General features: G+C 37.0%; 1 protein-coding gene across 6 annotated transcripts in view; it reads left to right on the top strand.

The window, feature by feature from the left end:
* Positions 1 to 26249, top strand: part of RGS7 (regulator of G-protein signaling 7) — a 446139-nt gene extending 419890 nt beyond the window's left edge. For 2 of the 6 annotated variants that reach the window (XM_012644352.1, XM_012644349.1), the window contains 3 exons: positions 1950 to 2039; positions 4265 to 4345; positions 21767 to 22455. In XM_012644352.1, coding sequence (XP_012499806.1) covers positions 1950 to 2039; positions 4265 to 4339 — 165 coding nt within the window. In that variant the 3' untranslated portion in view covers positions 4340 to 4345; positions 21767 to 22455. Of the gene's footprint in view, positions 1 to 1949; positions 2040 to 3459; positions 3514 to 4264; positions 4346 to 21766; positions 22456 to 26224 lie in introns of those variants that run through there. The other 4 variants (XM_012644351.1, XM_012644348.1, XM_012644353.1 and 1 more) reach the window with 4 other exon arrangements.
* The last annotated feature ends 688 nt before the right edge of the window (positions 26250 to 26937 follow it).

Raw genomic sequence — 26937 nt, 5'->3', positions numbered from 1 at the left:
TAAAGAAATTAGTAACTATGGAGAAAAGTGACACGGGATTTAAAAGCTAACCAGACACCCGTCCCCTATGGCCCAGCCATGGTCTCCTATGTAGAAATAATTGCATTCTGCAGAGACATATGACAGACAGCAGGATAGAAATTCTGAGCACAACTCTGCTGATTTTCCTTTCTTTCAGTTCAAGGTAAAATGTCAAATGTTTTTCTAGAGCCAACAATGTGTAAAATGTTTGGAATGCCCTTTCAGAGGCCAAAAAAAGAACATTTCTTTGTTATCTGTGTCATTTCAAAATATTCTTGTGTAATAGTGTCCCTGAAAGGTGAATAAGAAATATTTTCCATAGAGAACATTACCATCTGACACTGGATTTCCTTTTCAATTAAGCTCAGATATTTAACTCCAGTTCTTTTGTGTGTAGTTTCTAAAAAATCCTATCTTCAAAGATTAATAATAGAAATTTCTCCCATTGTTTGAGAAGAGATGCCATGTTGTGAGTAAGAAAGAAAATTCTGGAGCTAAATGGCCTACGCTCTGATTTGAGCTCTGCTCTGAGACCTCTGGAAGTACTTCCCTTCTCCGTGCCTCAGTTTCTTCATATGTAAAATGAACATATTAATGGTTACCAACTTCACCAGGATTTTGTCAGGATTAAATTAACCAATACAGGCAAACTCTTAAAAGGGTACATGGTATATACTGAAGTATATTTGAGCACTTACTATGCACACCCCATACTCTGATTTATTATTTCTTTATTCCTCACAACATTATTTGGTAGGTTAGAAAATTAAGGATCAAAGAGATGAATAAATTGGTCTAAATTTACACTGTAGGTGGTAGATCTTGAGTAAGTTAGGATCTGAATCTCAAAATGCTTAACTCCAAAACCAGACCTTGCTCCACTTTCCAGACAAATTCTGGTACAGTTCCAAACTTAACATACTCTTGAAGATCAACCTTGAGCTATCCTGAGACTTCATCCTGAATGTCTCTAAGTGGATTTAGAGTGACTTCATATTATTGCTGGTGTGTTTAAAACCAGAGAAATGAAGTCATTTCTTAAAATATGTATTTTCTTCAAACAAAAAAGAAATTGGGACATCCAGGATACTCTCTAATAGTTCAAAACTCTATATTTAACTGATATTTCTCTAGACTCTAGGAAGATCAAGGAGCATTTAAGCTCCCCTGAGCTGCAGTTGAACAGAGCAAAATCTCTCTAAATTGGGCCAAGGCAGAATTGGATAAATATGTGTTTTTCCTTTGACTTCTTTGTCTACCAACATTCATCATCAAAATAGAACATTGCAGACTTCATAGAGGTGAATGATTAAATAAATATTTACCTAATCTGTCACTGAATACATAAAAATAAAAAGTACACAAATTTGGAGATTTAGCAATTAAATATCACAAAATTTATTTTTGGACTCATGCTCTGACCCAAAGTGAGTGTGGATGACAATTTTCCATATAATTTGTACCAAAGCAATCATTCGTCTGGGCTGTCTGCTCCTTCCCAGTAAATGCAGAGGCCAAAGGTATCCAAGATGATGACTCAGTCTTGAACTTCACATCATCCGCTTTTGGCCTGGCGTAATTTTAAGAGATAACAGGTTTGTTTATATTTTCAGCTGATCTATCTAAATCAATAGCTTGATCTCAAGTTATTTTATGACATTCTTTTAACCAAATTCCATTTCTTTTAAATGACTGGATGGGACTTACCTCCTCGGTAACTTCCAAACAAGTTTAAACACTGAGGCGTGAATGAGACAATGAATTTGAAGATCTAGGTGTCCTTAAACATAAGGTATTCCAATCAGCATTATCATTACCATTTTTAGCAGCTACTAGCTGTTCTTTAACCCCATGTGATATTCTTATCATAGTATTTTATTTTTCCCGAGAAATAATAAAAAAGCACCTCAATCGTTATTTCTTTTTAGGAGCACATTTACAAACTGATGAAAAGTGATTCCTACCCACGTTTTATAAGATCCAGTGCCTATCAGGAACTTCTACAGGCAAAGAAAAAGGTATTGGTTCTTTGTGACCTTTTTTGACCTAGTTCTCAGTTATAATTATTTGGAGTAATTACCTCTGCTGAACCCAGGGTATTGGACACATGGTAAGTGAACATATTCCAAGACCCTCCCTCAAACCTTTGCATTTTATAAGGGCCATTTAAGTTGTTTTTGTTTTTGTTTGTTTATGGCTTACTGTATTATTTTTTGGTTGTTTCTGCTGATGTTCATGCTTTACAAGTTTATTAGAAGCTATTTTCATGTTTCATGTTAGTCTTCTGTATGCTTAGTTTAAGAAAATCAAAAATTACAGTAAGGAAAAGAAAGCAGCAATGTCATTAGGTCAAAAACTTGAAGGGTTTTTTTTGTTTTTTTGGGTTTTTTTGTCTAGTAAGTTAGAATATATGTTTGGAGACACAGACCTCATAACTAAAAATAGGCTGATTTTTTTTCAATGATAGCTGCCAAAGTAGTAATGTTTGCTTTTGCATATTTTCATTTGGCATTTATCCTACATCACTTAGTATCCTTACAATGAATTTTACACACCTAAGATGGTAGCCAAGCACATTCTGAAAGCATCGTAGTAGACCTCATTATTCCATTAGTGTTGACAATCAAAGTCTCACTGTTCATAACTCCTTATGCCATCAATATAACAGGGGATGGAAAATATGGACACAGACATCAACAGCATTCATTACTTTTTAATGCTAAAATAGTCCATAGCTTCTTGAAATTCTGAGATTAAATTATAATTTTGTGTAATTCATCACAACCACTTAGGCTAATGAGATTTTTGAAAGTCCATTGCCTTTGCAACTGGAAATAGATACTCTGTAGTTGCAGTGTCGAAACAGCAGTCATTAGCCACATGGGACAGTTTAAATTTAAATTAATTAAAATTACATAAAACTCCAGCCAGATTTCAAGTGCTCAGTAACCACAGCAAGAAGCTTCTGTACTGGACAGCAAAGAATGAAATTTCCCTCTTTTCAGAAAGTTGTGTTAGACAGCAATGCTTTATAGAATTCATGATGTTATCAACAGAAATTTAGCCCTGATGGAAAATTATGAGGGATTTCTGAAGATATGCCACTAGATTTTCAAATATTTAGGCTTTGCAAATATCAGTATAAAAAATTCACATATATATTCATTTCGGCTTAATTTGATTTTGCTTGAAATCACACCATTTTGTTTGTACCAGAAGAGTTTTGGTGTCAGCACTGATGAAAACAGAGCCCACGCCCTAAGGCCTTCCTTGGCAGTTCTCCTACCTTCTTGGGCCCTGTGATTTAGAACATGGATTTGACATTGCATCATTTCATCATCCTGTCTTTTTCTGCTCTGTTTTCCTTGCTTTCTTCTTCTTTTTTTTTTTTAATGTTCCCTTATTTCCCTTCACCCTTCCCCACCTCACACATGTAAGTCTGGAAACTCAATGGATCGCAGAACATCTCTTGAGAAATTTGCACAGAATGTGGTAAGTTTTATTTTTTGAGGAATTGCAAATCATTAAGTCCAATAAAATTTTTTCAGTTTCCCTATTTCTAGCCCACTGTCCACCATGTATTCTTTGATGTAATAGCAAAAGTATTGCTTTTATTCAAATTCAGAACTTCATGCTTCCTACTTATCTTTCTGTCTCATCCCTTTCTAGAGTAGAAAAAGATGTCATACATGAACAACTCCATGTATCGAGCTAAAGTTTGGAAAGAAGTGTATATTATGATATACAAAATGAAGGAATAACAATTATTCTTTATATTTTTATATTTATTCCATGTGTCCCTTTCTTTATTAAAAATAGTGCATGCATTTCTATGCTCTTTCCCTTAGCTTTTCCCTGGGCTTAAAAGATTAAGAACAATGAGGGTTCTGTGCTTTCTACCTCTGCAAGGAGAAAATGATCTATTGAGCAGCTTAAAGCCAAAGACTTGCTATAAATGGTGGTTGGTGACAAGATATGCCCCACCAAAGACCCTCTAGCATGCTTCTCTTATTTTTTTTATCTTTCAGGAAGGTATTGAAAACTGTCGCATAAATCATCTGGGAAACCAGTAGTTTTCCTACCAGTGTTTTCTTAGTATCTTGCCATGTGTTTTGATGATATATATTTGTTTGTGGGGTTCTTTTTTTTTTTTTTTTTTTTTTTTGTATTGTGCCAGTACCTTTGGAACTTTCTTACATTGTGTAAGCTCAAACTAAAGCCTTCAACACATTTATTTTTATAGGGCAGAAACCTCCCTATTTTCCCATGCCATAAAAACTGTACACCAACACTGAGGGCCAGCACTAACCTGTTATGAAAAGAGGTAGAAAACTCTTGGTTTATACTCAAGTTTGTCTGCATTGTCTGTTGAGTTGTGTGGTTAGCTCCATGCTGCTGTGTGTGTGTGTGTTGTGGCTTTTGCTGTGATGGCCAGTTAAGTGGAGTTATGTGTGTTGAAATGTAAGCAAACTGGATTCAACAAAGATAAAGTTTTTGTTTTCAGTTTCCTTCAAGGATCCTTGTGGTGGGGAATGTTAATCAGTTCTACTTTTGAGTTACCATGTGACTGTCTACAGAGTATTTAAAAGACTTTAAACAGCAATATATACTTTGAACATTCAATGTGATTGCATGAATTAAAGGGATGAAGAATGAGGAACTCCAGGAATTAATCACATTATAAACTTTACAAAAGTTTGGCTGCCTCTATTGGAATCTCTATCCTCTAATATAAAATTTTCTTAAACATGCCTTATAAGTCACCATGGGAAGATAAAGACAATGTCAAAGAAATTTCCCAAGATTTTCCTGGAGAAAATGGCTGTAGGATAGTGTAATGTTTAAGAATTGTTTCAAATTAATCCTTTTCTAATGTAATGCTGACAGAATATTGTTCTTGAGATTGGAATGGAAATTTCTGTGATATAATTAAAATAGTAATGCAACTTGAGGAAGATGGAAAGGGGAAGCCAAGTGGCTGTCTTTCCTCCAACACCATCCCCAAATCTGACCCAATTCTCCAACTCCTAAAATAGTACCACACTGTTAACACACTGCAAACTTTTTAAGAAAGAACAAATAGGAAATAAGAGGAAGAGAGGATTGATCATCCACACCTTCTATCAAAAGTCATACAAGTGTCCATCATATTCCAAATATTGTGCTACGTCTTGGGAACATGGACAAGGTAAAGACTTAGATTGCAAAGGTGCCTAATGGTATAAACATAATGTTATGATGTATGTGAGAAAGACAAAACTATTTCTACTTGGTATTAGGGTGGGGAGGGAGGGCCCATGTGTAATCTGAGAATTCCCAGAAAAAGTCATGTTTAATTGGATAAGTAGGGTTTCACTAGGCCAGGAAGGGCAACCACCCTCTGTAGGAGAAGGGAAAAAAAGGTTTCTCCTTCTTTTAAAAGAGAAGAAGTTGAGTAACATTCACACACACACATACACATATACATATATAACATAGTAATAACTTTCAGACACAATTTTTCAGTGTTAATCCTTTTCCATCCAGGAAAATAAAATGTAATATTTTTCACCAAATACTTTGTTTGGTGTTACTGTGAAGAAATGGGGTAAGGAAATTAGAAAGTTTCTCTGAATTTCTCCTTTATTCAGTATTCCTCCATAGTATAGTGAGTTTAAGGGCCAGCAGTTGTGTCAGGCATCCTAAGTATTTACATACTAAATTTTACAGGACACCTTTATAGAATCAATAAAATAATTTTAACATAAGATAAAGAATGAGTGATTTTATTATAATAGGATAGACTTAATGGAGTAAAGATGGAATTTACATAAATATTTTAAAAGAGTCTTAGGTGGCTCTGGCAGATGCAGGGAGGCTACGAGATGGACAGTACCCAAGAAAGAAATGGAATGGGGAAAACAGATAAACGAGTATGTAGGCTGTGAAAGGAACTGGGGAAAATGAGATAATAACAACTCACATTTATTGAGTACCAGCTATGTATCAGGCTCTGCACTGGGTGCTTTATACTATTATCTAGTTTAATTCAATCCATAAACTGACCTTGCAAGGTAGGTATTATTATACCTGTTATTTTACCCATTTTTTGGTTAAGAAACGTGAAGGCTCAGAGGAGGAATGTTATTTGCCTGGAGTCACGTAGTTAGTGAAGGAGCCAGCACTCGTCCCAAATTTATTTTGTTCCCCAATTCTTTTTCCACTGGTCCACCCTACTCCTTGACATTCTCCCAACCGATAGAAGATAAATAAACCTTGCCACCTGATGATACGCTTCTCTCTAGTCTGAGTCCATTTCCAGTTTGTGTCTATTTTAGGAAGTTAATTTACATGTTCCAGCCTAGTGTTTGTAACTTGGATTATAAAAATGGCATCACTGTTTTTGTTTCACCCCAGAGTCAACAATGCTTCACTAGCCTGCTTTTCCCAACACCGCCGGAGATTCCATTAGTTACCCAGACTGATAAACTCTTGCCAGCACTTTAGAGAATAATTATGACAAATAGCTAAGGGTTGCAATGCATTTTTAGTCTTCCAAGGGCATCCACTCCTTTTTGTATGTTTGTTTGTTTTGTCATCGTTGTTGTTTGCACACATAACAATGCTGGGAGGTAGTCAGGAAGGTATTGCCTCTTTTCCACACATGAACAAATGGAGGAATAGTAAGGTGTGGTCGCTTCATCAATTTATCACTTGTTGCGTGGTAGAGCCAAGACTGGAAGCAATTTTCTTTTTTTCCTTTAAATCCATCACGCCTTATGGATTACTCTTCTTCTTTCTATTACGCCCCAAATGGGTGGAATAAGAATCACTCACACTAGTGTAATGCCTTCACCTTGGCTTGTTGTCTCAAGAAATCTCATTTCCTATTATTTACTCTTTTACTTCTTTATTTTTCTTGCTTTCAGAGAAGTGTCTCAAGGCTTACTATGTCCTCTCATGCCTTTCAATGTTACTCTTACTAAGTTGACCTTATTCTCTTTCGACAAAGTTCTTATGCTTTATTAACTGTAAAAATTGTTTCCGTCCTTTCAATCATCAAATCTGACACCATTTCTCCAACTGTTAAAATATCACCACGTCTGTCTGCCACACACACCTTAAAGAGAAACAGACAGGAGACAAGAGAAAACCAGGCTGGGAGGAGTGACCGGCCACATCTTCAGTCAAGACTCATACATCAAGTGCTGGCTGCATGACTCACCTCCTCTCTTTAGTTTGTGTGAAGTGGAAATTAAATCAGCCTGGCTCTGGGAGAGAAAAGTAGAAGTGAATACTAGATAACGTAAATGTTGAACCCCCAGGAATTCACTTAATCTAACCTCTTTGTGGAAATATTTTTGCCCTATCTCAGTGAAGACAGTTATCTACAGAGGCTTTAAGAGAAGCAGTAGAGAAGATCTGATGGTTTTGTTGGCTGTTCCAGCCCCTCTGTCCTGGTGCTAGTGCCTTAAGCTTTTTAGTGATGCGCTAGAGACTTCAACAAATGACCAGGAGAAGTTGTGGAGACTCTGAGAAAATTTTAACAGAAAGTCTGGGTTGGCTGTGAAATCAGTTGATCTTTTGGGATCAAATCTGTATTTCACTCTATAACTCAGTGGTTTAAAGGTTGATAGGACCAAATATAAATTTAAATCCTGTAACTTACTTGAAGTCTTAAAAATGAGGAATATGAAATACTTAGTTCTTTTAGAATGTTCTCTTTGGTTAAATAGAATTAAAGTCCTTATCCAAGCCCATTATGGAGTCTCTGGTTAATGCAGACGTATGCTGATTGTGTATAAGCAGTAAAATGTGTGAAGAGCCTAAGCCTGGGAGTTTGATACATTTATACTTCGGTGTGAAACCTCGTTCTACACTTTCTTGCCATATGAATTTTTAAAAAGTCATTTAAAGTTCTGAACCTCAGTTTCTTCATCTATAGATGAATCTCTCTACCCAGACATAGCTCCAATTAGCACTTTGCACAAATACACGCAAATACTTAAGAAATGGGATTATATGTAAATATGCTTTTGAAACATGCTTTATTGACTTAAAATGCATTATAAATGTCTTCCAGGTCATTTAGTGTTCTTCTGCATGATTCTACTTATTCACCACCCAAAAGTCCTTTGAATGAATATGCCTTGTAATATATTTTTCTAATCCTCTATTGATGGACATTGAGGTTGTTCCTTATATATTTATTCATTGCTATTATAGATCAAAATATGATAAACATCCTTCAAGTTACATACTGATTTTCTTCTCATAATATGTTTATAAAAAATTGAATTTTTTGGTTAAATGGAATACAAATTTATAAGTGAAGAGGTATCTATTTATCTTTTTCTCTCTCTACTTTTTTCTTCATGCAAGAGCATACAGTAGAGGGAAAAATAATTCATTCTGGCAGGGAAGAACCAGACTACAAATTCCTAATTTATAAAACCACTTGTGTTGCACATTAATGACAGACTTCCCCTACCAATTGATCTTCAGTAAGTGGAGAAGTGTAGTCACTTTTTGGGAGACTTACATTGTTTTTTTTTTTTCTTTTATTTCAGCATATTATGGGGGTACAGATGTTTAGGTTACGTATGTTGCCCTTGGTCCCCCCGCCAAGTCCGTGTACATTGTTTTTTAAAACACTGTCAAAGACTCTAAGGATTGTTTCTGGTCCCTGGTCAAATGATTTCTAATTTGGTTTTTATTAAATGTGAAATCTAGTGTGAAATTTCCCCTACACACACTAATGATTCCAAGTCTGTAAACTGGGAGCCACCACCTCCATCCAGTTTAGGAAATACAGCCCCAGCCCAGCTACAGAGTCGTGCCGGGAACAGATCAGTGCAGTAGCAAATCTACTGATATAGTCCTTCGGCTGCACAGTCTGGGCACATTTGGGCCAGACCTAGGTTCTGTTTAGGACTGAGCCATGTCGCTCCTGGTTGAGCTTCTGGACTTTGCTCTTTGGGCTTTCAGGCTTATTGGTGTAAATAAGCTATATTGGAAAGGATCCTGGAACCTCTAAAAAGAAAACTTATAAACTTGCCACTAGGTTTGATCACCAGGAATAATACCAGTAGATAAAACTGACATGGTGGCCTAGGAGCCACTCATGTGCTACATTTATATCACTGTTTTTATATACCATTATACTTGTTCCTAGATCATTCATTCATTGATATATATTAAGTTTTGACTATGACAGGTTATGTGCCACTCATATGTGTTTAAAAAAAAAACAGCCTGTCTGTCCTTATTTTCATTTCCCTTAATATCAGTTTCTACCACAATGAAGGAGAGACAAACCTTAGAGTATTCACAAAGGCCATTTTCTGGATTATATTTGTACTAAAGAAGTTAGTGCAGGAAGACCTCCATGGAGCTAGTCAGAGCCTCGATTTACGTAAACGCCCGTCACAAAGAAGCAGATTCTCTGCTTCACATAAACAGCCACATGGTATACAAACAGCTTGAGGACCTATCAGAGGGAAAGTTTTGATTTTATATCTCTGCCCCTGTGAACTTACCTTTAAGGTAAACTTTGTGCCATTATTTTCTGGTTGAATGCTATGGATTTCATTGCTAGGGATTACAGATATACTAATATAGATAAACCATGCTTTAAAAGTTCCTACAGCATCTTAAGTGAAAATAATTTATAAACTGGTCATTGAGTTTCCCCACCATAGATATTACCAGCAAACACATAAAGTGAATCTAGTCAAGGATGAGCTATTTTCTCCTCTTCTGTTATAGACCTGAAACCCATCTCATTTATTATTTTGCTGTTGGCAGATAACATGGCTATCCATCTTAGTTTATTGAAACTGGTTGTGATGATAACTTGCCTGAGAAAACAATTTTAGTTCCCCTGCAGCATGATGTAAATCGATTGGTGTGAAGTGTATTAAACCATGCAGCCTAATTTAGTTGGGACAATGTATCTTCATTTTCCCTGGTAGCGTCATTAGTCCTTAAGTTGCCACTTAAGTTCTATAAGCTGTGAATTGTGTAGTGGGTTTTGGTCATGGAATAGCCAGTGCAACCCTAGGGGTTCCTAAACAATGCTGTAGACTGACGAGCAGACAGACAGCCCCCAGTGGGAAATGTTCCTCCTGCTGCTATGTGTGCCAGAGGCAGACGTTTCAATAGCATTTCCCAGAGTACTGTTCTGATGAATATGAAGCGTTGGGTTTATGCTAGTGGCTGTGAGACCTCGGCTGGAGACCATCCTGGGGGCTTTGTGTGGCAAGTTTGTAGACCAGTGTCACCCATGTATTCAGGTACTACTGTATTCTTTTATCCAACAAAAATCAGTTACTGAGTACCTAGTACGGGGTCAGGCACTTTGCTCTTTATCTGAGAATACATAGATGATAAGACAAGCCCCTGCTCATAGGAAGCTTATATCTTGGAGTGTTTTTGTTTGTGTGGTTTTTTTAAGAGATAGAGTCTCGCTCTTTTGCCGAGGCTGCACTGCAGTGGAACAATCATAGCAAACTTCTGGACTCAAGCAATCCTCCTGCCTCAGCCTCCAGAGTAGCTGGGACTACAGGTGTGCGCCACCACACCCAGCTAATTTTTTAACTTTTATTTAGAGACAGAGTCTCCCTATGTTGCCCAAGCTGGAAGCTTATACTTTGTAAGAGGACTGATGTGAGCAAAACTTACTACTTTGGGGGTGCTACTGATATGTCCACCTAAGTTTGTTCATTCTTCTTATGGAAGTTAACTGTTCAGTGAACAGAACTGTCCTTCCACTAGCTTCCCACTAGCTTCCCTAATGCAAATCATGATGGTTTTTACTACAGCAGCACAGAGTAGGCTGGGAGAACAGTTAAGACCTAAGCAAGCAGCTGCCACTAGATAGCTGGGGCAGCTGACCCTGGAGGAGACAAAAAGAGAGAGAGAGAGAGCAAAGGCGACACCAGAAAGAACATCTAAAGACTTGACAGATTCAGGTAAGGACTACTGAGGATGGTTCCAGGTAGAGGAGCAGAGTACAGGGGAAGGGACTCAAGGACATAGCCTGTGTTCTGGAATGACACATGGGCCATCTTCATCTACACAGCACATGAGTGTGGCGGGCAAGCTAGGAGAACCTAGAGATAGGAGGACATGTTTGCAGGAGCAGCAGCTACTGTAGTAATCCACACAGTAGATGATAATGGCAAAAATTTGGGTAGTGAAAGAGAAGAAATAAAGGAGGAAGAAGACTTGTAGCACCAGTAAATTTACCAGCACATTTGAGCCAAGTTTACTGGAAGACAATAGCAGAAAAATAAACTTCACATTGTCTCGCTTAGAAATCATAACACTCATATGACAGTTAACACATTATGTTGCTTTATCACCTTGATTTTGTTTAAGCTATTTGAACTTAAATTATTATTCTAATACGATCTGCATCTCATATTAAGGTACAAAATTGTAGCTGAGTAAAGCAAGGAGATATTGGAACGTTTGTGTGTACTGAAGTACTTAGGGTTACAGAGTTTGGCACCGTTCCTTGCAGGTGCTCAACTTTCAATCTCAGTATCAAACTCAATTACCCCCTTGGATAAAATAGCATTGACTAGAGTTAAACAGAGTATCATCAATGGTCTAAGGGTAATATGTTGGCACATTATTTTTATAAATTTGTTTTCAGTAGCTAGGTAAAAGGTGGCTGGAAGTTAAGTTGATAGAGATTGGGCTTGTTTTGATTTCCAAATTTAATTTCCACTAAAAGTGGTAGGAGTAAATATTATTTATTTCTAGTTGTGAGGTCACTTACCAGACAGCTCTAGATCATCACCAAGCCATCTATTTCTCATTTTCTCTTGCCCATTCTAAAGATACATGTAACACCATATCTTTTATGAAACATTTTTTAGAAAAGAAAGCCATTTTTATAGTGATGACAAGCCATGGATACAACTTTTACTTTTCCATAATTTGTGCTAGTACTTAGAGGCAATAACACAAAAATAGACTATTTAAAATAGCTGTACAACAGACATCTTTATATAAATCACATACATCTATAAGCCTGGATCTATTATGTATATGTCTACAGATACTGTACTATATTTTTCATATGTTTTTGGCAGATACTACACAGCCAGTCTATAATGAGCACAATCCCATGCCCCCTGCATTGAGTGCCACATTTTGATGACTGCTGTTGTCATGGTTTTTTATTGTTCCCCTAATGGTCAGTATCTAAGAATAATAGTAGCAAACATTGGACAATCCTAAATACACTAGTTATACCTGTAATTTCAACCAGCAGAGACCATTACTAAAATAGGCTGTGCCAGTTATTGGAAGTTTAAAACCCAGTCTCCAAACTGCTCTATTATTTCTGGAAAATACAAAGTTCACCTGTAAGTATTTTTGCTTCTTCAAGTCATGCAGATCTTACTATTAGTACAAAGGGAAATAACAAACACCCATTGGCAAGATTGCTCACTGGAAGTACACATATTCACATGTAACAAGAACGTATTTCTTATATGTGATAGAAAAGATTATTGGGAAGTCTTTCTTTTCTGATTCTAAAATTTAAGTCTTCAGAGTATTTTCCAGAGATATTGGGAATGATGAAATTTTTGAAGTCTCAGAATTGCAAAGGAATTTAGAGGCCTCTATTCCTCCAGATCCAATCCTCAGTCCATTGCATGAATCTTTTCTGTAGGCCTGTGGTCCCCAAATCCCTCGCTGCAAACTGGTACTGGTCCGTGGCCTGTTAGGAACCTGGCTGCACAGCAGGAGAGGAGCAGTGGGCCAGCAGTGAAGCTTCATCTGTATTTACAGCCGCTCCCCGTGGCTTGCATCACAGCCTGAGCTCCACCTCCTATCAGATCAACAGTGGCATTAAATTCTCACGGGAGCGTGAACCCTGCTGTAAACTGTGCATGTGAGGGATCTAGGTTGCCTGCTCCTTATGAGAATCTAATGCCCCCCCGGTCCGTGGAAAAATTGTCTTCCTTGAAACCAATCCCTGATACCAAAAAGGTGGGCACCGCTGCTGTAGGCTCAATGACAAGTGGGCATCCAGCATTTGTCAGCTCCTAAGTTCCAGAAATAAGGTACCCTAGACAACAGAGGCAGTCCATTTCATCCTTTAGAAATCCTTTATTTTCTGTATAAACCACTTTTATGTAACTTCCAAGTATTGATTGTAGTTCTGCTTCCTGGAGCCACGCAGAATAATAATACAAACCATTGATGACCACTGGTGAATTACTTGAAGGTGTGATTTACATCAACTCCACCCAGGTTTTCTTTTTGTTTCCATTAGTAAAAATCTCTCTACTTCACTATTTTTCTCAGTGTGGTCCAACTACCCATACCTCAAAATCACCAGGAGCCTGGAAAATGCAAATTCTGTGATCTCACCCCAGATAAAGTGGTTAGAATCATTCTCTCTCTCTGTCTCTCTGCTCAGCATTGGATATGAGCATATCAGAGCGATGCGGTTTAAAGATCATGACCTAAGTAGAAGCATTCCCACCTGACCTCTCCTCACCAAACATCGGTGGTTCTCACTTGAGCTGCATTAGAATCACTGGGCTAGCTCATTATAGAGAGATGGATGGTCCCCACCTTCCAGAAAGTCTAATTAAGTCATTTTCTGATAGAATCCAATCAAAAAATTTTCATTTTTAACCAATTCTCAGCGATGCTGATGCTGCCGGTTTTAAGCCCACACTTTGAAAACCACTGCCTTCGACAAACCAGTGCTTTCTACTCTCTCCACTGGTGTCTGTCAAAGGCACACCGAATGTCATAGCGGAGAGGCTGGTCTCCAGTTAAGTCCCCACACTTCTACAACCAGCAGTTAAATGGTAAGAGTCCATTGTGTTTGTTCCCGTAGCTGTCTATCATCGAATTCATTGCATTTTGCACTTACATAATTTATTAAAATATTATATAAGCTGTTGAAATGTGAGAGAAGAAAAAGACAGTTCTATGAAAACTAAGCTGAACACTTTAAAAAACTTGATACAGATGCCTTAAAAATCACTCACTATCAAATTGAATCTCAGTGAAGCTTACATTGGGAAAGTGGGCTTCTAATGCTTTCTCATTTAATAATTTCCTGTTCTTTCACTATTTCAGTTGCTCACCTCTTCATCTGCTCCAGTTCACCAATAGTGCTCCCACCTAAATCAACTGAACACAATGTTTCAGATGTGGCCTAACCAGCACAGAGTGGGAATATCACCTCCCTGTCTTTGTATGCTATAATTTTTACAATCTAGCCTGAAAATTGCATCAGTTTTCCTACACCAGCCCCCAAACATAGCAAAAAGTAGAATCATTGGAGGCTTAAAATAAAATTTTCTCCAAAAGACCCTAGAATTTCTTTTCTCGTGTGCTGAGATTACATCTCCCCCGTTTTGTCTTTTGCTGCTAATTTTTTTTGTTTATTATTTACTTACTCATTTTAGTACACATTGGTTCTCTACCTTCCTTTCCACTCAATTTTATCTTGTGAGTTATAGCTTCTCTTTATAGCTTTACGTAAGTTTTTGGAGTGTCTCTTTGTTACCCAGTCTTTTAAACAAGATAATTAAATTTGCATTATGCATGCATTTTATCAGAATTCCATCAGTGTGATCATTCAAATTACTGATTAAAATGCCATAAAAAACAGGGAAGACAACAGAATTCCACTACTCTAATAATTAATACACCTTGAAGATGGTCGTTTGCTTAGTTATGACTGCATCTCTCTTTATCTCATCCAGAAATACCAAGCTCCTGTCCTCAAATAGGTAAACTCTTTGAAGAAATGAGTCAACGGGCATATCCATGACAGATAAAGATCTGATATGGTTTATACAAGGAGTTCTTTGCAAACAAATAATCAGAAGAGCAGCATGCCATTAGAAGAATGAGCAAAGGACTTGGGCGGCTTTAACAGAATGCAATCAATCAATATATGAGAAAACAAAAAGAAAATCTATTGTTATTAATAACCATGTCTAATTCAGAAAGCAACAAAATAACTGTTTTCTCCAAATAGATTAGTTCTTAAAAATAATATCTAGTATTAGAAAGCAGTTGAGAAAATAGGTGATCTCACGCACTATTCATAAGAGTAGTAATTGCTATCACTTTTCTGGAATAGAATTTGACAGAATGTGCCAAAAGCCTCAAAAATCTATCACTTTGAATCAGTAATTCAACTTCTGGTACTTTAATCCTAAGGAAAGCCAGATGTTCACACACATACAAGAATATTCATTGCATCATATAATTGCAAAATGTAGAGTACACTCTGAAAGAACAATAATTGTGAATTTCTTAAATACATCAAGGCATATCTACCGATGAAATATTATGCAGATATTAAAAACCAGATTTTAGAGTAGTGACTTTCATCTTTCAAGATGCTACCCACATTTAACACATTGAACCAACACATTGTACATATGTTTTTGTGTGTGTTCGTGCATGTGTGTATACATATAAAGTTACTGTATAAACTCTACTCATGTATGTTTATGTGTGTATAGAACTGAAATAACATTTCACTAACAATACATTCCCTTATTATGCGCATTGCACTCTGACATTTTCTGATCTGTTCTATAGTGCTTAATTCTTTTCCAACATTTTTTTGGTTGCATGTCTCTAAATTGATTTCCTTACCAACTAATGCACTGAACTTGGAAAACAATATTATTTTAGAAGAAACCTATGTAACATGGGTAGTTGATCAAAATATAATCATTTTAATATATATTATTCGAGCCATAATACTATGCACAGAATAACTTTAATTTTGCAAAAAAAAATTAAATACATATTTTTGTATAAAAAGACATATCATTATCTAAATTATTGTATTTTAAGTGATATTTATTTCTTCTTTATCTTTTTATATGTTTTCCTCAATTTCTCTAGTGAAAATATTCTACTTTGTCTTATAGAAAAATATTTTTAACTAAGGAAATGAAAGTAATTGGCCTTACCTGTTCCTTCTCAATTCTCCCAGGAAGCTAGTGATGAGTATTTAAATGTATAGGTGTTCATAAGCTCTCTCTTTTCAGTACGTAATACTAGAATTCTTTTCAGTGTTCCACATTAAATACAACAGCTCCAAAACCAGCTACAGAATCCTCTTTCTTTTTTCTTTTCCTTCGTAAACCTCAAGAATTTGAGCTTATCTTTAACATTCTAGGAACTCATACACTCTCCACAGTTTTGCAAAAATTATTCACCTGTTTCAGTAAACTCACTTGGAAGTTTACCTACAAGAATTGGTTTCATTTAAATCAGGGAAGAGCTTCCAAAAACTAGCCTAGTTTCAATTCCTTCTTATCACCTTCCCAGTGGAAAAGACACAGACCATGTCAGTCAATTGGTTAACATTCAGGATGTGAGCAGTGTCCCTCCTCCCTCACCCTACCATGTCTCTCCTCCCCTAAGTTACTTATGCCAAGACATTTGAATCTGATTTCTAGAAGTTCATTCCTAAAGTGAGATTTCCAGCTAATTTCCAGATTTCCATGCAAACAATCGAGTACATATCTGGGGACATCTATAATATTAATGGTGTTTAACAGCTGTCAATTTCTTCACCAAGCTAGCTGACTTACAAAGTAATAAATACAAGATGGCATATAAATGCACTAAACGCAGATTCCATGGGCAAGAAGAATTCAGAGAGGGAAATGGCAGAGTTTATGGGGCATTTAGGAGGCTTCAGTGAGGACAAGGATAAGAAGTTCTTCATTGAAGAGTGGGTAGGATTTGAACAGGTACAGGCACAGATGGGTGACTCTAGCTGAGCAAGCATGAGATGCAAAGGTTGCCAAACAACCACCCGCTTTGCAGAATGACAGTAGATGTTTGAAAGGCCCCAGCAGCCAGGTAAGGAAAGATTTTGAAATGCAGGCAAAGACACTTACATCTATAAGTGAAACAAGAGCATATTTCAACATGAGAATAAAAGAACAAACAGACAACATCTTTTAGTTCAGACTCTCATGAGAGCACTCCCTGTCTCTGGTCTAATAGCATCTCATGACCAGTCAGCTCTTTTTATTACATAGCTGTGGGGTTGGGCATCTGGTCAGACAATTGGATCACATAAACCAGTGGAAAGGCAATAACATGATTTTCCATTTCTCATTTCCAGTCCCTCCCCATGGTCTCTGCAGCCTACAAGGCATTCTAGAATGTACTTCTGAGTCTACAGCAATATATTGGAGAGATTTGGAGACAATGGAAGGAGACAAGCAGGAATTGTAAGGGAATAGGAAGAGTTAAGAGGTTAAATTTTTTCAAAACACAAAACAAAGAAGCCTAAGAGGTGCTGGTAACCCTCCACTCTTCTAAGTGAAAGCTCGTTCATGGCCATCTTCTAAAAATCTACCCCATCATTTCTCCTCAGCCAGTTCAGTGTCTTCTAGGCTGAGAAAGACTACTGTGTGTTTTTATGACAGTAATAAAATAAGTGGGCTTAGTCACCCAAGCAAACATAGCTTCTCTCTGCTTCCTTCGTGGATAAGGGTCTGCAGGAGAGGAATGTGGAAAGTCACCTCCATCTCCCTGATGCCCAAGGCTTTCAGGCTGTAGTTAAGAGCTTGGCCTTCATGTGGATTTCCCCTGACTCAGGGATCCTTTTTTTCAACTTTCTGTTACTACTTTAAGACCAAGAATACTTTTTCTTTAATAAGGTTAATTTCATAACTTTGATAGTTCATTTGGAAGAGTTAAGAACAAACACATAGGTTGTTATTTTTGTTTAGGGGATTTTTTTTCCTACTAATTATAACAAAATCTCCGCAAAGAATTTGGGATCGGAAGGAATCAGTTTGACAGAGATAAAGTTTTATTATGAGACCCTAGAGAACTCTGTTTATCTTATTATTGTATTATAGGTTAGGATGATGCTCTGTGTTCGCTTGGGGGCCAGCTAAACCTCAGGTTTATTCTGTCCTGAAACTCACCATGTGCTTCTTTTTCTAGCATATTGTCCGTTAACGAGATATTATAAAATCTCATGGGCTCTTGAGTTTTTGTTTTCTTCTTTTGTCTTTCTCTATAGATTTTTGTTTCCACTATAATCTGTTTCCTTTAGAATCTGACAGGAAGGATTTAAATCACATAGCACATATGTAATTATGTGGTTAAACATAGAATTATCGAGTTATTTTAAGCAGTTTGGGTAAAAAAAGTGCTATTGGTAAGAGTTTGTTACCCCTTTTAGTTTCTAGAATTAAGACTTTAGAAGTAGCTATAAAAATTTCTCAGATTCTTCAACTTGGAAAAATTATGAAAAGATCATTGGCAGGAGCTGGTTTCGTACAGCTTCCAAAGAACCGCACTGAAAAGGAACATTACAACATGACTGACATGCAAATATTGTACCAATATGTACTTCCCAGGAAGAAGGGATCCATATTCTTTTCAATTTAATACTTTCTAAAATAGAACAAGCAACTGACAGTGTACTCACAATAGTTTCTTTTTGCACTAGAGTAGGGCCTATGCATTTTTCTTTCCAGTACGTGAAGGAGGCAGGATTTGCACATGGTTTGCAAATAGATGTAAGTGATCTAAATCTTCAGATTCAGATGGCCCCTTGGACAGCCATGCTATTTGCTTTGACCATCATGGGGCACTTAAGTTCTTTTTTGCTGTTAGTTGTTCCCAAGTTTGCTTTCTTATTGTCTCAATACACAAAACAAATATTGCAATGTTTGGTAAGTCTGTATCACACAGAGTTTTATTGTTTTACTATATTGAGATGCTACGTATATTTCTCATTTTGCTCATTGTTAGTCTATTATCACACACCTCCAGTTTTACCGTAGATGTTTATTTCTCTACGGGCTTCTATGAAATTATGTTTTTTAATTATTTCCTGGGACAAGAGCGTGTCAAGCTAAACTTGTATTGCATCCCATTTTTAATGAAGTCCGTATCAGGCCAAGTACTAGTAGCTTTGAGGATTTAAGGATGTTTGAAGAAATGAAAAACAAACAAAAAAAATAGATAACCATGTTTCTTTTTACTGAATATATAAAGATGACAGTAGTTTCCATAGTTCAGATAAAAAAATGACTGTATCTAAGATTCAAATGCCTTCCGATTTCAATGTAACTGTTCATTCATCTTCCCAGGATTTTGAACCAAATTACATTAATCTGTAGTTTTGAAAGAAACCGTTTTATATTACCATCTTGCCCCTGGTCTTCTACTATATGAGAATTCACTCTTGTACCTCAACCAATGTGTACTTCCCTTCTTCCCACAAATGACATTAGAAAGAGTAAGCACTTTTTAAAGATAAGTTATTCAGCTTCAGAATAAATATATATACACACAGGTATACATTTATGTTAATAGCACCGGAACCACAGTAGTAAATATAGGGAAAAGTATAATCTTTAAGTATTAAGAAGTATTTTTGATTCCAACATTACTTGATTAACTCGTTGTCCAGGTTTGGGGTAGAAATGCCATATAATTTTAGCTTTCAATTCATTAGCAATTTTCTTCCCTTCTCAGAATTAGAATAGTGACTTTGGGTTTGGGTGTCCTAATGATGAGAGCACATAATGATAGTATTAATAATAATAAGGTAACGGTCAACATAAACTGAGTACGTAGAAGGTCCCAAGAATAGTTTTAAGCACTTTACTTGTATCAGTCTTCAGAACAAGCTTTTGAAGTAGCTACTACTATTATGCTCATTTTACGCATGAGGAAACAGTCACAGAAGTGGGGGCAGTGTCCTGGTCCATTACAGTCTGCTCTAGCTAAATACAGCAGATCCACCTCCTTTGGGTCTCTTTTATAAGGGCACCAGTCTCACTCATAAGGGCTTCACTCTCATGACCTGGTCACCCAAAGGCCCCATCTCCAGATACCATCACACTGGTGATTAGGTTTTCAACATATGAACTTTGGGGGGACTCAGACATTCAGACCAGAGTAGGCAGGGAGTGCATGTTTTGTATAAAGTAGAGTCACTTGTTAACAAACTGCTATTTCTTTTATTATTTTTCCTCCCAGAAAGTGACTAAAGCATAGCCTAGTGGAAAATACCTTCGTTAAATTTTGGTGTCCTCTGCTCTCAGTTGCTGAAAGCTAAGTTGTGGACCCTTTTCCCAATTAAGACAAAACTAAGAGAAAAATGGTGTTTGGTTTTCATTGCTCCTGTTCATGTCCGCAAAAGGGCTCTTATCAATAATTATACAGTGCATAAGGAAAGCTTGATTATGGAGTTAATAATCATTTCTTAAACATATTGTTTTTTTCCCAAAATGTAGCTGCTATGATCTGAATATTTCTGTCCCTGCAAAATTCATGCAAAATCCTAACCTCCAAGGTGATGGTATTAGGATACGGGTGGGGTCTTTGGGAGATGGTTAGATCAGGAGGGTGGAGCTGTCATGAATGGGATTAGTACCTTGATAAAATAGGCCCCAGGGAATTCACTTGTTCCTTCCACTTTGTGAGAACACAAGGGGAGTCCATCATGTATGAGCCATGAAGAGGGCCCTCACTAGACACTGAATCTGCAGGCATCTAGATATAAGACTTTCCAATTCTGGAAACTGTGAAAAATGTTAGATAAATTCCTCTTATTTGTCAACCACCCAGTCTTTGGGTGTTTTTTGTTTTGTTTTGTTTTGTTTTTTGCTATAACAGTCCACATGGACTAAGACAGAGGCCAGGAGTAATGATTTCTTTCCCAACACCACCCACCCCTCCATCAAACTCTGAGCCACATTAGGTAGCAAATCATGACTATTGCTATGACTATAATTTATTACTAAAATATTATATTTTACAAAATAACTTTTGATTTTCCCTTATTATTTTATCCTCTGAGAAGTAAAAAAAAAATCTATTAAGTAAGTGGACTACCTATTTTTATTCTAGAACATATAAAATGAGAGATGAAATGAAAAGCACCAATCAACATTCTGATCAGACATTTCACTTTCCTGTCTCTCTAGAGTACTTGTAATTTACAAGAACAGTGATGATTTTCAAGATTTCCAAAAAATGAATAGGTACTCTATGCATTAGCACAATATGTGGAATCAGAATATATCAGATTTTTCTGGGCTTGGGGTTGGAGGAAGTCAGTGAAGAAAGGACAGGAAGACTTTAACAGTTTGAGACAGGGAACAAATAGACTTATCTTTAGATGTGCAATTGGCACCTTTTTCTCCATTACATAGGATAGTGGACAGACTCAATCTTGAGTTTCCACCAATCACACCCTCAAAGATGGATTTTATTTAATTAAATCATATCCTTTACATTTCTAGAAATTTATAAATGCAGCACTAATTTCAGTCTTTGAACAAGAATGCATTCACATTGTTATCTTTCAGAGCAGCTTCCTAATATTTGTTGTAACATGTTTATAACCAGCTGGTATCCTAGGTGTTGCCTCATTGCTAAGCCTTGATGGAACGTTTATGGATATGTTTTATGATTTGCTAATCTGTGCTGTGAAACCATCAGTCTGTTTGCAGGGGGGAGGAAGAGGGTGAAAAGGGAAAGAGGGTGGAGGGAGGGAGTTTTGTTTGATGTGTCAGTGGAGGGCGGGGGTGGGGGTGGGAAGGAAGGTTGGTCATGAAGTTCGAACTAAGATGTACTTAAAGGGTTCAGTTTTGACCCTTGCACAAAAATCAGCTGCAATAAAGAGAGAATACCAGTAAGCAGGTTTTCAGTGATCATACTTGATTTTCTTTCTTTCTTTTTTCTTGTTTTGTATTTTTTTCCTCAGGGGAAATCTCTCACGTCAAAGAGGTTAACAAGTCTTGTTCAGTCTTACTAAAAGGATCATCTTGTAGCACAGAAGCAGAGTGGAGTCATTGCACATACATTGTAGCTCCTTGTTACCTGGCACAGAGGACATTAGACCAAGATGTTGCATGAACAAAGGACCTGAATTGTTATTTTTGTGTGTACATTCCATCTCCACGGGACTCTTTACCATCTCAATGCCTCCATTTCAACTGTTGTCTGCTTTCTTTCTCCTTCTACTAAGCTGGATCTATGTCTTTTCCTTTTTAACAAGTTCAAGTGAAGTAAAACCTGTTTTTTTTTTCTCTCTCTCTTTCTCTTAAAGCTACCGCTAGACACACAGTTCACTGAAAATTCAGTCAGTCACAAACTGGAAGAATTGTAAAAGAAAAAAAAAACCCATATATCAATAAGTATACATATGGCTTCACATTTATTAAACAATAAATTAGCGCAGAAGGTTTCATTTCACCAATGTATTCACAGTCAGAAACAAGCTCATGTTTTTGTTGTCTGTACACTCTTGGTTAATGTTTCTTGCATTTATTTTTATACCATATTTAAAGAAGAAACACCTTTTACTCCAAATGTATTAAAGTTGATCCCTTCTCTGTAAATTTGTGTATGTTTATATTGTTGTTTTATCTTTCATTAAAAGATGCAGAATCTAGTTGCTTTTGTAACTTTTGACTTTCGCACTAACTGAAAAAGAAAATGCTGAGAAAGCGTCCACAACCAAAGAGTTACAGTTTGGGCTGTCACCCTGAAACTTATTTCAGGGTTTCAGCACAAGCTTGCATGATACAGCATCCAGAAGCAGATTGAAAGCATTTCATCTGGAGGCTAGCCTGAGACTGGGTAGATTCTTCTACTCCCATGGAAGAACAACACAAATTGACCTTCCAGATTTTCAAAGCTATTTGGCAAGGTCTTTCTGCTTTGTTATGAATATGCATTTCTATGTTTTGATAATGACTATTTTTGTTAAAATTAGACTTAAGTGTGACTTCCCAACTCAGGTACTGATTTTTTTCTTTAAAACACAATTCTAAGAATACCTCAGGTCAGTGTCTCTTAACTTTTGGTAGTTACAGATTCCTTTGAGAATACAGTTGCCCCTTGGTATCCATGAGGGGTTGGTTCCTAGACCCCCAAGGATACAAAAATTTAAGGATGCTCAAGTCCCTTGTATAAAATGGCATAGTATTTGCATATATAACATACATATATCCTCTCATGTATTTTAAATCATCTCTGGATTATTTATAATACCTAGTACAATATAAATGCCATATAAATAGTTGTTATACTATATTTTAGAACTTATTTTTTATGGTTGGTTTTTTCAAATATTTTCTATCTGAGCTTGGTTGATTAGCAGATGCAGAACCCATGCTACCAAGGGCTGACATATGATGTAACCACTAACTTTCAGTGAGTGCTTCCTGGGTGTCTGCCCATAAAATCCTCATGTTTAATCCTCACAGCCATCCTATAAAATCATTTCTGCAATTTTTAGAACACCGAAGCAGAGAGATTAAGTAACTTGTTTGAGGTCACCCACTAAGTGGCGGGTTGGGATTATAGGGGAGGAAAAAATAAATATTTTCCTTCTACCCACCTAGGTTCTTAGCAGGGACTCTATAATAAAAGACAGATTAACAAGAGCAAAGCATGTGAATTTATTTAATGGAAGTTTTATGTGACACTGGAGCCTTCATAAGGAAATGAAGACCTGAAAGAAATGTTAAACCTGAGTGGCTTTTTTTATACTAGGTTTGATGAAGAGTTGAAGGTCATGGAAAAAGGTGATAGGACAGAGGGGCAGGAGCCAAGAGTAGTAAACTGGAGGAAACTCAGCGAGTCCTGGCCATCCAGATTCCTCTTGGCATCCCTCCATCATCAGAGAAAAGGATGTTCCTTTCCTCTGGGTTTAAGGAGGACACCTCTCTCATGAAGGTTATGAACTGATTTGGGGGAAGGTCACGGAGTCCTTCCTGCACCTGCCATATCTCAGATTCCTTCAGTTTGGAATATCTAACATGCCAAGGAGCCATATTTGGGAGTAGTGTCGGGAACCCCATCAGCATACAAATCCAGGCAGTCTGATGGCACCTATCCATCTATCCGTTACACCACAAACTGCTTTTGGTAAAGTCATGTGAAAATTCACATACACTCTCACACAAGAAACATTTGTACCAATTTTAGGACATTCACAAAGTAACCTCTGTAGCTCATTCACGGATGCCAAGTAAAAAACCTGACTCACTTTAAGTGTGGTTATATCAGCCACAAAAAAGCTTTCCCAGCCAGGAGATAGGCCTGACTATTTGCTTTGCATACAACACGGCATTGCAGACTCTGATTAGAAAAAAAAGAGGTGGCATTTTTTAATGCCTATTTATTACTATAGGTAAATTTAAATTTTGTAAAAGTTCACCAACATTGGTGAGAAATGAGTAGTGGAGACTCTTGGTTAGCTAACAAAACTGTCACAAAATGGAAGAGACTTGATAGGAGAAATTTGTATAGAGGCTATAATCTAAACACTGTAAATAGTTTGAGAGATTTAATTACATGCTCATGTGGGGTTTTTTTTGAAAAAAAAAGAATACATAAAATGCAAATAAAATTAAGTAGATTGACTTTCTTCCTTCAAAACACTTAATTCAGAACAATCTTGGACAGCTGGCGTTGAAGTTAAATTAAAATTCTAGTTAGTAAAAACATTTAAAGAAAATCAATAACCCTGTTAGAAGAATAGGGTATGTAAACAATGAGCCTTGCACAAATTGGATCAGTTATTTCAGTGGCTATCTTTCACAAATAGTCATTCCTTAGAAGTCCATCCTTCCTGGCAATTCCAAATCATGGAAAGATTCCTCCTTCCTGGCAATTCCAATCATGGCAAAAGACAGCAGAGAAGAAAAACACTCAGGCAAGTGTTCCTAAATCGGGAACTCCTAATAAGAAGTTACTCAAGTTTCTGGTTCAAGTACATAAAAGCTTTAAAAATGGCCTAATGCCTCCATTTAATATAGTCTGGACAAGACTTGGATACAAAACAGTGGTATTTTAGGAGAAGCACATAGAAAAGTTTTGGAATTCGTTGCAGTTAACTCCAATAAATCCTTGGCAACCACCTCCCACCCCACCCCAAGACCATTTGATCTATAAGGTACAGAATAAAAATCTGTCAAGTTTCTCTTGAATAAAATGTTTTTTAAGAAGTCTTTTTATGCTTTAAGATTATCTGAAAAGTAATCCTCCAATAACCCAGAGTTTCTACACTCACATCGCAAAATTATTTTCTTCCGTTAAATTGCACTGACCCAATTCTCCCCTTGGCGATGTTACAATAATGTTGTCTGTGGTTCTGCAAAGGATTTTCTGCTTGAATCAGAATTACAGAAATGTGGCCAGCAACCTTATCTAAGCTGTGTCCTAGCAGATGCCAGGAAAACAATGAAGGCAGCAACCCTTTCTCTTTGTTATGGGCAGTGTGCAATTTGATATGGCTACTAAGGAGTCACAGCCCTGTCCTCAGTTCTCCTGGTTGACTGATCACTTCTTCTTATATGATCCCCTATAAATAATTTTGGTCTCTTAGGAGTGGTAAGTCCTGGCCACTAGCATGAATTTAGTCCAGCTAATTTATTGATTATCTCCCCACATAGGATATTATGTCCTAAAATATATGTTTGAAAGAGCATATTGAATATTCAACGGTTTGACTGTTGTCAGTGACTACCTCCTTGCACATTCTAACAGCCCTCTAAACATCAACAGGAAACAACCCAAGGTACCCATCCATCCTCTAAGCCATTTTAAAAAATAGTACATTACAGTGAAGAATTTAAGGAATGAAAAAGGGAGGGGGGAACTAAATTCATGTATCTCACACACACAAACACACAAAGGTATCTCATACATTTCGTTGTACAACCATGCATATGTATCTTTTTGTTGAGGATGTTGTACCCCAGAACTCACTTTTTAAAGATGCCAAATCATGTACAAGACATAAAATGTTTTTAATTTAAAAGTCAGATTAAAATAAAAACTTTCCTATGCTCTTAAATATTTGAGGGAGCTTCCCTGGAGGTGAAATGTAATGTGTTTGTAACTTCATTTTCAAAAAGGTCATTAGAAGCTGAATAGACATGAATACTTCCTGATTAATAAATTGATTAATAAATCTTGATGCCTTTATTAGGTTATAGAACCTTAATCATTTCACGCTTGTTAGGAAATCAAATAAATTGGAGCACATTCGATAGCTTTTTAAAGGTTAATAACATCTAACTCCAGTATTGGTTAAAGGAATTAAGATAATGTATGTAAATCATCAAGCACAGTGCTTGATTTCTTTACCACATAATTGGTAAAGAAATAATCTCTATCTTACCCTCTCTCCCTTCTTCTTCTCCAAAAGGTCATCTTTGTAGAAAGATAAAAGAAATATTCAAACACCCGCCCTGGCTGGGGTGGAGTCAGGGATGAAGTTCAGGAAGCCAAAACTACTTGATGAGTCAGGACACCGGAGGCCATGGGAACCCCAGGAGTGCAGCCGGGGGTGGTGGGGGGATGGGAACCAGTCAGACAGACTAGATAAAACATCAAGACCAAAGAGGTGACAAGAGGTGATACTGGGCTACGTCAAGAAGACAGTGATCTGAACAAGTGGATTCTGGAAACTGTAGCTCCGGAAGATAGAAGCAAGGGCTATTTTGAAGGTATCTGTAGCCTCATGCTATGATTTGTTTGACCGTGTATCTCTTCTGAAACACATAGTGAAAGGGAATCCCCCATGTAGCAGTATTAAGAGGTGGGGTATGTAAAAGGTGATTGGGTTATATTTGCTCTTCCCTCATGAATGGATCAATCCATTCATGAATTAATGGGTTAACAGGTTATCAGGAGAGCAGGTCTGTTACAAAAGCCAGTTTGGTACCCTCAGCCCTCTCTCCATGTGATGCCCTGTGCTGCTTCAGGACTCTGCAGAGAGTCCCCACCAAAAAGAAAGATCTCATCAGACCTCATCATCAACCACTTGACCTTGGACTTCTCAGCCTACAACTGTGAAAAACAAACTTCTTTAAAAAAAAAAAAAAATTACCCAGTCTCAGGTATTCAGTTATAGCAAGA

Source organism: Propithecus coquereli, unplaced genomic scaffold (assembly GCF_000956105.1).
Source record: "Propithecus coquereli isolate 6110/MARCELLA unplaced genomic scaffold, Pcoq_1.0 Scaffold210, whole genome shotgun sequence".
In the NCBI taxonomy this organism is placed as follows: domain Eukaryota; kingdom Metazoa; phylum Chordata; class Mammalia; order Primates; family Indriidae; genus Propithecus; species Propithecus coquereli.
This window is presented reverse-complemented; position numbering and strand designations above follow the sequence as displayed.